The sequence below is a fragment of the Ictalurus furcatus genome, chromosome 8 (assembly GCF_023375685.1).
Source record: "Ictalurus furcatus strain D&B chromosome 8, Billie_1.0, whole genome shotgun sequence".
Classification (NCBI taxonomy): Eukaryota; Metazoa; Chordata; class Actinopteri; order Siluriformes; family Ictaluridae; genus Ictalurus; species Ictalurus furcatus.
In genome coordinates this window covers 883488-900981 of record NC_071262.1, presented here as the reverse complement: position 1 = coordinate 900981, position 17494 = coordinate 883488, and the positions used below count along the sequence as shown (strand labels likewise).

The 17494-nt window shown below is 37.7% G+C and overlaps 1 protein-coding gene across 2 annotated transcripts in view; it reads right to left on the bottom strand.

Annotated features, from left to right (window-relative positions):
* The window catches only part of LOC128611019 (cytosolic carboxypeptidase 4), a 99055-nt gene extending 84007 nt beyond the window's left edge, over positions 1-15048 (bottom strand). Inside the window, exon 1 of one of the 2 annotated variants that reach the window (XM_053630226.1) lies at positions 14582-15048. In XM_053630226.1, the coding sequence (XP_053486201.1) occupies positions 14582-14684 (103 nt within the window). In that variant the 5' untranslated portion in view covers positions 14685-15048. Of the gene's footprint in view, positions 1-2803; positions 3251-14581 lie in introns of those variants that run through there. The other variant, XM_053630227.1, reaches the window with a different exon arrangement.
* Positions 15049-17494: the final 2446 nt, after the last annotated feature.

The following is a 17494-nucleotide window of genomic DNA, read 5'->3' as shown; positions in this document are numbered from 1 at the left end:
AAAAATCTGTAATATTGTTAATAACAAATCATTTTTATGCACAATCAACAAAAAACTAATCCACAATTTAAAGAAATAAATGTTTTTATGTTAAACAAGAAGGCAAAACTATTTTTAATGCATGAAACTAAATGAATCAGTCCTTTGTCGTTTAATTAATAACTTATTAATAATTATTTTTAACAAAAAGCATGAATCTGCAAATTTTTTTTTTTAAAAAAAGGATACATGCTAAACAAGAAAAAAATTACTTTTAGTTTTTAATGGCATGATCGCCAATAAAGCATGAATCAACAATTTATCAAAAATGGACTTTTAATGTACGTTCATCCCTCTAAATGAAAAATAAAGAATTAATTTATGATTTAAAAAGTAGTTTTTAATGCACATGAACACATGAATCAACAATTTAAAAAAAAACTGTTGTTGTTGTTGTATGTTAAACAAAAATATAAATTTTTAACTCATTTTTAATCCACAGAGAACAAAAGAAAACATAATCAGTCGTTAAAAAATATGTTTTAATGCACTAATGAATGAACCGATCTGCAATTTTAAAAAGAAATCAACAAATAAATGCAATTTTTTAAATGATAAAGCACAATCAAGAAAAATCCTGATGCACGTCAATCAAGAAAAGAATTTTAGCTTGTTTTTGTAGTTTGGAATGCACAATCAATGAAAATGCTGGAATCTGCCATTTCAAAAATGAACAAGAATGTCATTTCTAAACTAGTTTATACTGTATGTATGAGCAGCTAAAATTTTTTAAAAAAAAATTAATGTATAATTTGTTTGTTATTTAAAAGGTTTTGACATAAGGACAATATTTTTTCTTAATTTTTTAAAGCATGAACAATAAAAACAAAAATTTGTAAAAATTTTAATAAACAAATATTTTTTAATGCACAATCAATGAAACTGCTGAAATCCGCAAATGAATGAAAAGTATTTTGATGAATGTTAAACAAGAAAGTAAAATTTTTTACTCTTTTTTTTATGCGTGATCAATATGAGAGCAGAAAACCTGCAAAAACATGTGAATCTTTGTGATCGCATTTCGTGACTCCTGATTGGTTGGCGATCTTTCAGCCGTGGAGAGAGCTCTGCAGGCGTCCACGACGGCGAGCGCTCACTCAGTGAAGGAGTTAAAAGCCGGAGAGAGTGGAGAGTGATATAGTAGTGGAAAGATGAAGGGTCGAGATTCGCCACTCTCGCTCGCACTTATAATAGAACCCTAACGTGATCCTGCGACCGGAGCTCGGCACCATGGAAACGGTGTTAAAAGCACAGAGCAACTGAAGCACCGAACTTTCCAAATGCGTAGATAGGTGTCTGATTTTCCATATCACTCTCACACACAAACACACACACACACACACACACACATACACACAAATCGAGAATGTCCTTGAGCTCCACACTGATAAACACACACAGAGCAGGCCTGAGCTTCTAGAAAGTTCTGCATACCGCAGCAATGTGTGTGTGTGTGTGTGTGTGTGTGTGTGTGTAGACATGAACCTACAACACTAACCTATGTATCATCAGTCTGCAGCATATAAAACTAATATTTATTTATTTGTTTGTTTCAATCAAAGTGTTTGTATTTCTATATATTTTATTTTAAAAATGAGCAAGAGATTGCAAAATAGTATTCATTTTCTTTGATAGTTTCATTTGATTTGTTTTATTTCAAATCATTTTCGCCCTAAAACAAAACGGTCCTTTACGGTAACCGCATAAAACGTGCAACAATCTGTTCATCTGAATAGGTTTTGTCCGGTTGTTGATTTGGGCGGAGTTTATTTCTGGGCCAGAGAAACGTAAACACAACCCTGAAATAAGAAAAGTAGTGATATTGGGACATGTGACAGCAGTGTGGTTGGATTTCTCTGGATTTCACAGGAATCAAAGAAAATTGTTGGGCGTGAATGACGTAACCCCGCCCCTAATCCTAACCCCGCCCCTAATCTTAATACTGATCCTTAATACTGATACGAAAACAAACTGAGTTGTGGGAAGATGCAGATGCAGTACTGTGAATCACACTGAGTTTCACTGAGGTAATATCTTTGAGATGGTACGATTATTAAAGGTCTATAAACATGTTTAAAGATTACAGACTGCACCTTTAAGGTTAAACTCCACCCTGAACGATTTGCATATTAATGTTTCTCATTAAATGATTTCTCATCTCTCTGCTTCAGCATTTACAATGATTTTTTTTTTCTTTCGACATGTTGCTCCATTTTCACATTACCCACAATGCCTTGCTGATGGTTGTGGTGTTTAGCCCTATTTAGCCCTATTTAGCCCTCTTTTCACTCTCTACCTTCGGAGAGTTATGCGGCGGCGCTTTAATCCTTTCGTCTGCCCAGCTCTCTCAAAACTGTGCTTAAAACGGATCAGCTTCCAAAGCTTCAACTTTTATGCTAGCACTGCCGTCAATTCCGTCGCGTCCGTCACCTCGTAGATCGCTAACTGCACCTTAAATCATCGTAAAGCTGCACTGCATTCTGGGACTTGGAGTCCAGTGTTCTCTCCAAAGCCTCCACTCCTTCTAATGTTAGACTTCTCACAGGAATAAGGAAAATACAACACCAAGCAACAAATTATCACCAGAATCGCTAAACACATCAGAAACATTCCGATCGAAACCTGTAATGTGATTCAGGGTGGAGGTTTCCCTTACGAGACATAAGTACAGGGTTAGGAATCATGTAGCGTCACGCTAAACCCACCGTCGCTCTTGCCAAGTGTGCGCATTGAAGGCATTGCGAGAATAAGTGCCATTGCTTACCAGCTGTGGGATGAACACACTCCCTCAGAGTGCTAGTCCAGGTGAAGACGCCTGGCCTGCCGTAGCTGAACATCTCTGCTCTCACCAGACGTCACACGATAAATAAATAAATAAATACATACATGAACAAGAACAGCAGGAATGGGGAACGTTCTCTCTGGTTTCTTTGTGACTTTCTCTCTGTCCAACCACCTGTTCAGTCTCTCTCGCACTGTGTGTGTGTGTGTGTGTGTGTTGGGTAGTTTGTGTGTGTAGCATGTTGGACAGACACCAAAGGTCGAGCAGCATCGTGAAAGAGTGACCCTGTGAGTTCGAGCGCCGATAAATCAGTGCAGAAGAGAGTTGTCATCGGTGAGAGGAGGGAAACGGTGCCATGCTGTAGTGAACCCAAACCCACTGGCAGCTACACAGCCCTGTGTGTGTTTGTGTGTGTGTGGGAAAGTGAGAGAGAGAGAGAGAGAGAGAGAGAGAGTGAGAGAGAGAGAGAAAGTGAAAAGGTATGTAACAGAAAAAAGGGAGTGTGCATGAAAAGGAGAGTGAGAGAATGAGAGAAAAAAAGAGTGTTAGAGAGAGAGAGAGAGAGAGAGATTGAGAGAGAGAGAGAGAGAGAAAGGATGATCGAAATCAAGAATGTCAGTTGTATGGCAGAGAGAATAGTGAGATGGAGAGAGAACGTGATAGAGTGATGGCTTGGAACAGAGAGAGAGAGAGAGAGAGAGAGAGAGAGAGAGAGAGTGTATGTGTGTAATAGCGACAGAGAGAGACACTGAAAGAGAGATAGATAGATAGAGAGAGTTACTATGGTAGTGTGTCCATGTAAAGTATGAATAGCACGGCATGTCTGGAACGCACCTATAAAAACAAGGCTACAATAACACACACGCACACACACGCACACACACACACACACACACAGAAATATCCTAGTACACTTAATTCAATTGTCTCCATGCACAAGATACAAAACACTTGGCCACAGACACTGCACAATAACAAGTGCACTTCTATAAACACATTAACACACAACCCAACATGCTAACTCTTCACGTTTATTTAAAGATCCTGTCCTAAATCTGGTCAGGTTCGCTCGTGTTTGCTTTGGGACTGAGAATGTACACACGTTAGATTCGCTCGTGTTAAAGCATTAGCTAGAAGTGAAGCAGCGAAGATTCTAACCCTTTATGAATGATTTACAACCTGTCAAAGATTAGATTCGCCCTTGCTAGCGTTAGCAGCGAAGATAATCCTGTCAGAAATCCTGTCAGACTACCTCATGGCTTGTAGCTAACATTAGCAGTGAAAGTTATTTACAAATATGACTGTCTGGTCAGGTTAGCTCGTGTTTGATTAGCTGACTAGTTTTGTTAATGAATAAGAATAAAAGTCCTGTCTGAAATCGTCAGATTAGCTCGTGTTGAGTAGCTAGCATTAACAGTGAAGATTATAAACATTTATGAGTATGATTTTTTTTAAATACTGGCAAAATTCTTGTCAGATTAGCTAATGTTTGCTAGCTGGCTAGCTTTGGCAGTGAAGATTATTTATGCCATTTATGAACATGACTTTACAAATGCTCTCAGAAATCCTGAGCAGGTTAGCTCATATTAAATAGTAGCTAGCATGAGCAGTGAAAATGATCAACACTGATGCAGACTGCTTTTAAAAAATATCCCCTCAGAAATGTATCTTATTATATCTTGTCAGGTCCGCTCACGTTAGGTAGCTACTATTCGCAGTGAAGAATAGAAATATTTATGAATAGGATTAAAAATCCTTTCAGAAATCCTGTCAGATTAAGATCCTGTAAACTAGAATCTTGTGTTAGCATCGAAGATAATCAATGTTTATGACCTAATAATGCAAATTAATCTGTATGATAGCCCGTAGTCAGACGCTAATGCTAATGAAATAAACCTCTAGAGTAAATAAACTCATCTAGTGTTTAGGTTTAAAGTTACATTAATTATTATTATTATTATTATTATTATTATTATTATTATTATTATTATTATTGGGGTAAAGAACTGATTGTAGGTAATAAACAGAAAAAATCTTGGAGTATTTTATAATGTTTTTTGCTAAAAAAAAAAAGAAAAAGAAAGAAAGAAAAATAGAATATACACACGCACGGTGTGTTGTTCCTTTCCTCCAATTTGCGTACACACGTCATAAATAAATGAGGAACTTTCCTGACATCTGAGCAGCTTATTATTCTGTGATCAGCTCCTTGGAGTAATATCAATAAATAAGAAGAGCATCGCGGGAAGAACAGACGCCCGAACCGTGCAATAAATAATCCATCGTCGCTCCGTGTTCCCCCTCTGAGCGGAACAACGCTGGGACCCTCAGAGAGTCGGTGCTCTTCTCAGGAAAGACACCGTGCAGTAAAGAAAAGAAAAGAAAAGAAAAGAATGTATGTGAATTTAAATCTACTGCAGCTCACAGTGCGGTTCGTGCTTTTCCAGAAGGATCCTGATTGGTCGTCATGTGTTGATTAACAGCGGCTCTGACAGTAGCGCAGGTTTATATTAACGCGCTGGTTATAATACGTTATCGTTTCTATAGCAACAGCTCGTTCACTGCGATTCGTTCGGTGGAACGCTCCACGGAAACGGAATAAAAAGTTCTCTGTAAGGAGACTGTGAGTTTATGTAACGTGTATGGAAGGAGTCTCCAGTGTCAGAGGTCAAGCCGTAACCGTACGTTTAGACTTCTTCACGGTTTCTCTGTAATATTTATTTTTTCTCTAATTAGGGGGAAAAAAGAGACTGTTTATACAGTAGCTGCTATTACATAAGTGATGTTCCGCAACATTAAGAGTAACTATAAATGGATAAAAAAAAGTACAATGTGTAATCATTAATAAATTGAAGAATTGCTGTGGTATAAGAGAAATATAACACATCAGGACTCGCTGTTGGAGAAAAACATATGCACCGTGCCTGTGCTGGTTTTCTCTGCAGCCGTGTGTGTGTTTATAAAAGATAAAGTATTAATGTTTATCCATGTCTAACGTTCCAGACATTCAGCAAAAGATAACTTGGGTAAGATGCGCATGCCATCGTCCATCTTAAATTTATAGGGTTAAGTTACTGGGGTTAAATGTCTGTAACAGCGTCAGAGTCGAACAGCTGTGTTCATGCCTTACAGCAGAAAATAAAACCTTTCCAATCCTTTCATACTCCACCACCTAAACTACACCTGAGAGCAGCTCCGCCCACTTTCTTTTTCTTTTTTTTTTAGTGCTGTAGAAGAAATGAAAATCTGCCGAGCGTTCACTTCACGTTGTGTGTGTCGCGAACGAGACTTTATAGTTATTTACGATATGGTAATCTGATTTATTTTTATTTTTTTTGCATTTATTTCATTCAAACATTAAAATTCTCTTTATTTCACATTTTTATTATTATTATTATTATTATTATTATTATTATTATCATCTTGTCTTTTATTGACCAACACTCTGATATTAGCGTAGTTGCGTTATATATTATAACTGTTATAGTCAGTGGGAAGACACTGTTACAGTCAGTTCCAAAATTATTGGCACCCTATATTAAAATGAGCAGAAAAGTATCTATAAAATGAAAATCTAATGATATGCAGATCATATTGATTGAATATTGATAGTGTGTGTGTGTGGGGGGGGGGGGGGTCAAGCTTTTAAAATGAACAGTAGTGCTTTTTTTCTTTTAAACAGTTTTCAATATTATTGGCACCCGGTAAATTTACATATTGTATATATCTACAGTATATTACAGATTTAAGGGCTGCCAATACTTTTGCCAAATATGTGTTTATTTATTTATTTATTTATTTTCAGTAGTACAAAATAATTTTGCCAAACATGTTTAAAATGCTGTATATTAATTAGGTTTTTGTACATTAGAATAAGATTTTTTTTTTTTAAAAACATTTCTTATTTTAAGGAGTTTCTGGGGTGCCAATAATTCTGACACGTACTCTTCAGAAGAAATGGATTTATTTTTCATTAACACAAAGGAAATTTTTAATTTCATCTCAATGTTTTAAAGTGCTTTATATTATATACAAATGAAGAGAAAATAAACAAGACATTTCTTTTAGACCTTTTATTTGAAATATTTATTACAGGTGCCAGTTTCTTATGTGATATTTCTAATGATTTTGCGTTGGAGAGAAAAAGTAAAAATCCTCTCTGTAAGTGTTTACGTGAACAGTTGAGACCGATCGTGCGTGATGTTCACGTTTTCTGCAGCGGACTGTATGTTAGCGAGGCTAGATTTCAGAATATTTAATAAATAAATGTAAACTGGAACGTGGATTATTGTAGGTGACGTTTATGTAGATTCCTCTTCAACCTCCTTTACATCGCTTCCTGTTTTTCCCGCCACATGCTGGACGGTTTTGTTTAGACCGGACATGTTGGTAAATCCCACCGCAGCACGACCCCATCGCTTTATTTTCCACGGAGAGCTTACAGACCCGTCACTCACACGGCGGCTGTAACGCGAGAGACGGTCTGAACTCACAGCAGCACATGGCTGAAATAGCAATTTCCACAGAACCACACACGGTGAAACCCAACCTGACCCGAACTCTCTGAGAGAGAGAGAGGGAGAGAGAGAGATAGAGAGAGGGAGAGAGAGAGAGAGAGAGAGAGAGAGAGAGAGAGATTGACAGAGGAGGTGAAATTACAGCGTCTGTCATTTCTTCACAAAAACACATGCTAAACACCTGTTCGGAGGAAGTGCTAAGCAACAATCTACACCAAAACATCACTAACACTGTAACCGAATCCGGATCCAGTGTTTACAGCTTCAAATCGACGTCCAAATCGGAATCCTCATCTAAGTTCCTGAGCTGTACTGAAAAAAATATGGCCTCTGTATTGTTTTGGTTCCAGAGACACGGCCCGGTTTGAGGATAACCCGGGACTTCGGTCTGGCCTTTAACTCGTGCCGTTTTACACGTAATGCTACTGGAGGTAGAGGTTTTAAAAAGCTCGGCCAATCAGGTCACAGAAAAACAAACATGGACGACAAAGAGATGATTGAATAAATGAGTCTCGTTAGTAAGCGACTGTGAGGTTAATGATGCGTGTAGTCGGGTAGTGTTCATATTTTATCGACGTGATGTAAACGTGTTATTTGTTATAACGTTCATCGATATCCGATGTCACGGAGCGGACGTGTTAGTCTTTAGTCACGCCTAATGTTCTGTCTCCCAAGAAAAGCTCGGTGTGTCTCAGTGACGCGCAGCGATCCGATCACCCGGACCTCCTAATCGACTGCGACGTCACGAAAACGAGATGGAAAAGGCGCTGAACGGTAGATCTCTCCACCGCTCGGCTAAGAGATAAAGGCGATGCTATAACAGTGGGTTAACAGAAACTATATTTACAGAGCTTTTTACAACAGTGCAGAAGGTACGTGAGGTACAATCTGTGTCCCGCAAATTTCCGTCTGTAAACAAATGCGGCAGAAGACCGGGGTAGGAAATGTCTGGGACGCCCTTCCTCCAGAGGAAACCCTGCATAAAGTCCACTTATGATCGGATCGCTTGAGACGGGTGTAAATACCAGGTGTGAACAAGGCCAGAGTAACTTATTATTAGTAATATTAATGGCTAGATAGCTTGTAGTAGCTAGCGTTGTTATGGTTACAGTGTGTATGTTGCATGAGACACTCCAGGAAAAAAGGGGTAGTATGAAAGCATAATGTGACGTACTCACTGACTTAGTGACCAAAGATGGCCGACGGAAAACAAGTTGTATTAAAATGTCAGCGTGTCGTGTGAGCACCGCGAGTGTCTTTTAAACACGGATCCAGAAGCCACCAATAGGAGGACGGCTACAGTTACAACAGCAGCGATGGCGAGACGTAAACAACACAGATCTACCAATTTTCAAGCATTTTAGGCATCTTTGTTTCTTTGTGTGGGTACTGTAGGTGTAGGATACGGTGGGTACTTTCCTGACTTTTAAGCTGTAGGCAGTTATAGAGGCTGTGTGTGGCATTCACTGTTAACATTTCAACAGTATTTACAGATTTTTCCCCTTTATGTCTTCCATATTTAATTAAAAACCACTTGCAGGCGGTAAGGATGTTTTTTTTGTTTTTTTAAATATATATATATATATATATATATATGTGTGTGTGTGTGTGTGTGTGTGTGTGTGTGTGTGTGTGTTTATAAAAGCTCATTCTTATAAAAGATCGGCTGGAAAAACACATCATCAGTATGAGTAGTAAGTCCATGTGTCACTCGAGAAATAAACATCAACTGATCCATGTTTTTTTTCTTTTTAAAGAAATCTTGGCAGCAACAGGAGATTATGAAATGTGAAAGGTTAGGTGAGTGTCGCCCTCTACTGGTCACAAATTAGAATTAAATATAATCAGAGAGAGAGAGAGAGAGAGAGAGAGAGAGAGAACAAAGAAAGATGACAGTTTTTACTTTTCACTTCACTTAATTATTTAAAACAATGAATAAATAAATAGATAGATAACATGAGCAACTAGAAAATATTTTTTTCCAATTTTTTTTTACCAGATTCTGGATTTTTTATTTTTTTTTAAGTGAACAAACAAACAAATAAATGAAACAAAATCAATAGATAAATAGACAAATAAATAAATAAACAAATAACGTATGTATGACCAGAAATGGGGTTGTGCATGTTTTTACTTTTGCTTTGTTTTTCTTTACTTACTTATTCATTCATTCATTCATTCATTCATTCATTTGTTTATTTATTTATTTAAGAAATTGGAAAGGAGTGAGCAACAAGAATGTTTCTGCCGTTTACCTTTTGCCATTTAGTAAATAAAAAAGACAAACAAACAGACAGACAGACAAAAATTATAACCAATTGTGTATGTTTATAGTTTTTACTTTAACTTTACATTTTTTGACGAATAAATTTATAAACGAATAAACAAATAAACAAACAAACAGGCCAGAAATGTGGTTAGGTTTGTATATGTTTGTTTTATTATTCCTTGTTTTGTTTTTTTTAAACATTTCATCATTATTGTATTTTATGTTTGATATATTGTTTATGTTAGTTTTTTTTATTAAAAACATACATAGATATTCATATTATTTATGTGTACATATAACGAACATGAATGTTGTGAACCGCATTTGTTCTAAGAATTAGCATCAGCATGTACGCTAGCTGCTGTGACATGAAAAAAAATTCTAATCTGCATCCAATGGAGGCCGAAACACTGTCTACAAATACAGAGCCGGAGAGTTTATTTCCTTGTGAGCAGGACAAAATATTAGCATGGACTTTTCAAACTAATGTAAACTAATGGCTAATGTAGCAATATATTTGAAATAAGGTTAACATCGCTAATCAGAACCCAAACGGGGTGAACAGGGTCGTCCAGAACCATATTAACCATATTGGGGATTAGCATAAACACATGCAGTGTAACATTAGCCACCGCTACGATCTGTGGCACTGAGTTGAAAGAAGTATATCGCATGTGAAAGAAATACTCACTCAATAAGCAGGAAATATATCAAGGCTCCAAAATTCTGTCATCGAGGGTTCCCTGGTTTTATTTACTGCAAACGCTGGCCTTTCCCTGCAGCCTTTAAGAGATTAGCCCACGCTAACGGACATGCATAAGCTGAATAGTTTGGCTAGCACACACACGCACACACACGTGTACACGCACACACAGTGCATCCAAGATCACAACGACAGCAACAAAAACTGCTGATGGAAATGAATAAGAATTAAAGATAAGATGCTTGATATTCTCTACGTGAATGCTAATAAAAGCTAGGTTCACTCTCATGAGACGTTAGCAGACGTTAGCATGAGATGTTAGCATAATTTTGTCTTTAAATAGTAGGAAAACATCTTGAAATATTTTTCGGTTGGACTTAAGTGATTAGCAAGTGCTCTGTCTCACATCAGTGTGGCTCCTTATTTATGAGCATGATTAGCATTGCTTCACTGAAAATGGCGTGCTCTGAAAGTCAGATCACAGCTTCAGTGATCGCAGTTGTGACATAAATGACTTTTTTAATATTATCTTGACTGTTATCAAATAAATTAAATAAAAAGTCAAAATATTCCCCCATCAGTTTACCCATATTCCTTTCTTGACTTCTAAGATTATTATTATTATTATTATTAGCCTAAATACAAAACATCATGCAGTTAGATATCTATGATTAGCATGTGGCTAACATCGCTCTGTCTAATGCTAATTTTAGTTATACAAGTGTATTTCGATCCACAGTATACGGATTAATAACACTCACACCAGCTCCTTATTGAGTCTCAGATTCAGTGAAAAGAAAAAAGCTCAGGTGTTTATGGTTAGCATTATTAGCATGATTAGAATTGCTTGACTGAGTGACGCTAAGTTCAGTAATGCATTTCATCTCACACAGTCTTCCACAATCCGTCTGGTCTCTGAAGGAAGGCATGATATAAACAGTAACAGATGGCTGGAAACTAAATACATGCTGAGCTTCTCACTTTTAATGTCTACTCTCTGGAGTTCCCAGACGCTCTCAGACGTACTCTTCTGCTCCCGAACTTTTCATTGACCTTGCGCTAAATTTTATGCAGCAACCTGCTGAATGAGCTGAACACATACATCTTGAAAAGGATTGTAATGTGATAAACAGGTAAAGTGGATGGGTCAGCCGGTACGTTCTTCAGTCAGTGGGTCAGTCGGTTTGTGAGCTGCCCAGTTGGTTGGTTGGATATTTGGTTGATTAGCTGGTGAGCCTTTCAGCTGGCTCAGTTGGTCAGTTTGGAGCGGTATGATCAATCGGTTGATAGATCGGTGAGTCAGTTGGTGGATTGGTCAGATGCAGGTTCAGTTGGTTAGAGGGTTGGACAGGCGGTCAGTGAATCAGACAGGTAGGGCAGTTGCATGGGTCAGTGAGTTGTTCAGTAGGTGGTTGGGTACATTGACTGGTCAGTTGTAATCAGAAAGTTAGCTGATCAGACATTTGGTGGGTCAGTGTTTGGGTCTGGATGGGTCACTGGGTTGGTAAGTTAGAAAGTTGGTGAGAAAGTGGGTTGGTCAGTTGGTCAGTCATTTGGTGGGTTAGTGAGTAAGTCAGTTAGTGGATGGGTCAGTCAGGGGATTGGTCAGTCACTGGGTTGATTGCTCAGGTGGTGAGTGAAGTCACTCAGTGAATGGGTCACTGGGTCGGTCACTTTGTTGTTCGGCCTGTGGACTGGTCAGTGGATCGGTCTGGTTTTTCAGCCAGTGGATCGGTTGGTCAGTCATTGGCAAATCAGTGAATCAGACAATTGGTGGGTCGTCGGGTTTCTGGGTCGATCAGCCAGTGGATTAGGCATTTGGAGGGTCAGTGGTTGGGTTGTCCCGTCAGTTGTTTGGTCAGTAAATGGTCAATAGTTTGGTCAGTAGATCTGTCAGTGATCAACCCAGACAGTTGATGAATCAGGCAGTCAGTTGGTCAGTCACTAGTGGGTCAGTCAGTGGATGGGTTAGTTAGTTATAAAGTTGGTCAGTCAGTTAGTCTCGTGATGGTTGGGCAGTCGGTGGATTGGTGTTTCTTTCTGCAGTAAAAAAGTTGGTCAGTAGATGGCGGGTCAGAGAATTGGATATTTGGTGGGTCAGAGGGTCAGTCAGTTGTGTGTGGACTGATCGGTCAGGTTGGTCAGTTTGACAACAGCATCAACAACAATAATACTAGGTTTTTAAAAATTATAATAATAATAATAATAATAATATAGCATTGGAGATTGTGTTTAAAGTAGATCTGACCCTAATGACACCGGTATACACACACACACACACACACACACACACACATACACATATACACATGCACACACACACAATTTAAAAAATTCATCATGCTGCCAGATCACAGCTCGTTCTCAGCATGTTATACAGTTTCATAGCGAGATCTCTGGAGTCTAAATATGGGATGTCTAAAGTGCAGTAGCTCAGTTAACCTGCCGTTTACGTTTTAACAGCCGATACCAAACGGGAATGATATGTCCACCATCGCCATAACAACAACACATAGTTCTCTGCTCTCCTAAACTGACTATAATAAAAAATTATTGCCTGCAGTAATCATAAATATTAAGAGTGCTGTGCACAGGAGCATATTTTTAAACACTTATTCAGTATTATTTTCTTTTACACTTTATTTCACTTCAATTCACAGACACAGTCACTAACATAGTGCTTATTTGTTTCATCACTTCCTGTTTGGCATATTTAGCTTTTTCTGAATAATAATAATAATAATATAATAAATATAGCTGCAAGCAGCAATTATTGGGTTTCAAGCACATTAGGGCCTGTAAGGACATGCATGACAAGATATTATGCAAGTCTATAAGCACTTAAATCAGAGAAAAAACAAGATCATTTTAAGAAATATCGCTCTTCACTAACCCTGTCTAATAGCTGCTGAACTTTGATTGGCCAATGGCAGCCATATGTTTCAAGATTCACAACTGTCCTCATAGACGCCGATGGGACCTTGGACAAAGACACTTCGTACAAGTTTTCAAGTCGATTGGACAAATGGTTCCATATTTAGTGTCAATTTCATGTTTTGTCCTGTTATACCGCCACCAACTGGCCACACTTAGTAATGTTTTACATCTGTCCTCAGATTGAGCCCTGGCATAATTATTCCAGGTTTGGTGGAAATATCTCATTCTGTTCAAGAGTTATAGCTATTTAAGTGAAATTCTTCAAAAGTTTGGATGTGCGCTCGTGAGGGTAAATGAAAACTTCAAGTTTTTAAAAAAAATTATTATTGATCTAAGGAGTCCAAGCAATTGTCCTGCAGTGGTTTTATTTCGTTGAGCGAAAAACCTAGGACTCCTTTGCGAAAGTAGTTTTTTAAATTAATCTCAAATATTTAACGAATGATTTGACCAACACCAATGGTTCTTTAGCCAAGCGTGATAGTGCGCCCTGGTGGACGACTGGGTTCAAATTCCTCACAGACCTCGGGGGCCAAGATGTAAACAGGTCCACCAAGCGCCAGGGCCGAGACTTTGCGTTGGTGTACAGTAGACTGGGGGAGTAGTGGGGGTGTAGACCATCCCTCAAAGTTTCTAGTCTCTAGGCCTTACGCTTTGGTCTATAATAATAATAATAATAATAATAATAATAATAATAATAATAACAACAACAACAACAACATTTTAAAAACACACTGATGAAAAATGCTAGATTAAATACATTCAAATGTGTTATAAAATAAATAAATAAATAAACATTATTACTGTCTAATTTTTATCATTTATTTTAATGAGCTTAATAGGCTCACAATGACAGAAAACAACAACAACAACAACAAAGAAATGCTAGATTCAATAATAAATAATTAAATGGGAAAAAAACTTCAGCTCACAATGTCAAAAAATAATTATATATAAATAATAAGATCGAAAAAAATAATAAAGAGAAGTACAATTTCTGATTTTTTTTTTTCATTTAGTAATTTATTGGTTTCATTATTTAAATTAGTTCTTTACAAGCCATTCGGTAATCACTGGCCAAAAATAATAATTTTTTTTTTCAATTCCCCACTATACGATATATTTTCTTATTTCTGCTGCACTTTCCATATGACTCATTACTTTCCTACAGTCTTTATTTCATTAATAAATTTATTTATTTATATAGTTTAAGTGCAAATGGCAACACAGCTTTAAAGCTTCAGGTTTACACTCCATTGAACTACAATGAACAGTTTTAAATAATAAGGATAAATGTAAAATAATAATAATACTTTTTTTTAAAAAATCACACTTACACGTCAGATGTTCTCTCAGCTTCCGGAACAAAGACACTTTGCGGAAGCTCCACGTCGGAGCAACTTGCGTCGTCGTATCCTCTTCAGCCACGATGGCGGCCATGTTGTATAAATTAATTTTAAAATGAACTCACTTTCCTGCTGTGAAGCTGAAGCTGTACACTCGGTCACTGATGCACGAGAGCTCACACACTCGTTTCAAAGCCACGTTTAAATTTAAAGCCTCGTTTTAAAAAAAAGTGGTCTGGCTCAGGTTTTACCACCGTGATGAAAATGCGTCTCGGTGACATCAGCATCGGCAGCCATGTTGTGGTTACGGTTGCAGGCCTCGGGTTCAAACCCATGGAGATCCTCTGAGGATTGCCGTTCTTCTATTTTAGCTCTGATGCATCATGCTGGAGGGTATAACGTCTCTCCCGTGACCTCGCAGTGGCCTTCTGAATGGATCTGGTTTAAAAGTTTGGAATGGGTGCTGCTGATGATTCGATATCTACTGCCTTCATCTGCCTTCATCTGCCTTCATCTGCCATCATCTGCCTTCATCCATCAGAAGCACCTTCAAAATAAATAAATAGTGGAGCGTCCGCTGTACAAGTCCCTGTGAACAAGCTGTTACTATAGAAACGATAAGCTGATGAACTCTGGATCCTGATTGGTCAGAAGGTGTTGTTTAATTTTCTATAACAGCAGCTCTGACAGTCGCAGGCTTATATTAATGCGCTCGTTCTAATACGTTATCGTTTCTATAGCAACAGCTCCTTCACATGGACTTTCAGTAAGGAGATGTTTATTTATCATTTATGGAAGGAGTCTCCAATTTCAGTGCTGTGTAACAGTCAGAGGTGAAGCTGTAACGTTACGTTTTCTGACGTCTTCATCTTTGCCGAATTGCATTTTGTTTTTTTATCTTATTAACATGACGAGAGAGAATAAAGAGAGAGAGAGAAAAAGAGAGAGAATGAAGAGAATAAAGAGCGAGAATGAAGAGAGAGAATGAAGAGAGAATAAAGAGAGAGAATAAAGAGAGAGAATGAAGAGAGAATAAAGAGAGAGAATAAAGGGAGAGACCGAAGAGAGAGAATGAAGAGAGAATAGAGAGCGCAAAGAGAGAGAATGAAGAGAGAATAGAGAGCGCAAAGAGAGAGAATGAAGAGAATAAAGAGCGAGAATGAAGAGAGAGAATAAAGTGAGAATGAAGAGAGAGAATAAAGAGAGAATAAAGAGAGAGAATGAAGAGAGAGAATGAAGAGAGAGAATAGAGAGAGAATGAAGAGAGAGAATGAAGAGAGAGAATGAAGAGAGAGAATGAAGAGAATAAAGAGAGAGAATAAAGAGAGAATAAAGAGAGAGAATGAAGAGAGAGAATGAAGAGAGAGAATGAAGAGAATAAAGAGAGAGAATAAAGAGAGAGAATGAAGAGAGAGAATGAAGAGAGAATAAAGAGAGAGAATAAAGAGAGAGAATGAAGAGAGAATAAAGAGAGAGAATAAAGGGAGAGACCGAAGAGAGAGAATGAAGAGAGAATAGAGAGCGCAAAGAGAGAGAATGAAGAGAGAATAGAGAGAGCAAAGAGAGAGAATGAAGAGAGAATAGAGAGAGCAAAGAGAGAGAATGAAGAGAGAATAGAGAGAGCAAAGAGAGAGAATGAAGAGAATAAAGAGCGAGAATGAAGAGAGAGAATAAAGTGAGAATGAAGAGAGAGAATAAAGAGAGAATAAAGAGAGAGAATAAAGAGAGAATAAAGAGAGAGAATGAAGAGAGAGAATGAAGAGAATAAAGAGAGAGAATGAAGAGAGAATAAAGAGAGAATAAAGAGAGAGAATGAAGAGAGAGAATAAAGAGAGAGAATGAAGAGAGAATAAAGAGAGAGAATAAAGAGAGAGAATGAAGAGAGAATAAAGAGAGAGAATAAAGGGAGAGACCGAAGAGAGAGAATGAAGAGAGAATAGAGAGCGCAAAGAGAGAGAATGAAGAGAGAATAGAGAGAGGGATGGTGAGGGAACGAGTGTTTGTAGCTGCTATAACGTAAGTGCTAACAGGAACTAACATTTAATGAAACTATATTTCAGATCAAATGTACGCTGTGGTTCTTTGAAAGATAAACAATTGTAATAGTTGGTGAGGCGCTGTGGTGTCAGGGGAATAAAACGCTGTTAGAGGAAAATAATCAGCTTCAGGGTGGAAACGGTAAAATCCACTTCCACCTGTTTTTAGGAGTGCATGAAGTGGCTTTACGCTGCACGCAGCGATGGCGATATAACGTTCCAATCGTTCATCTTCTAAATGAAAGGGAATTTTCGGAGAATTTGGAATATGAAGAGTTTAATACGATCCGGTGTGTGTGTGACGGACGCTGAACTCTCACCTTACACTGATCACATGTCTGTAATCTTGTGAAAGATTTACACTGCTCGTATATAAAGAAGGAATGGTTTGTTATGGTTTAAAATTAGCCGTACCTCATGTTTCATGAGCCGCTGAATTCCGCCAAAAGCGTCACTAAGCACTCGGCAGTGAATTTAATATAGCATTACGATGTTCCTGAAGAATCTTAATAGGAGGAGCATATGCTTCAGTGCTAACACACGCATCTTACAGTAAAGAAGATCAGCAGCTCTGTCTACTTTTATTGAACCTGTACTCCTGGAATGGAGTTGGGGTTTTTTAATCATAAATCATTAAAGTTATCTGGAAAAGATGATGCCTTATACACATTTAATGCCTTATACACATTTAAATTATCTACCAATAAAATCAACTCAGCATGAGCGCAGACGTTTTATTTTAAAGCAGCTGCATATGCAGCATTTTTACTGATATACAGATAAATGTAAATAACGGCGTTCCACAGGGCTCCGGTTTCGGTCCATTTCCGTTTCCTATTTCTTGCATTTTCCCAGACTATATGATGTG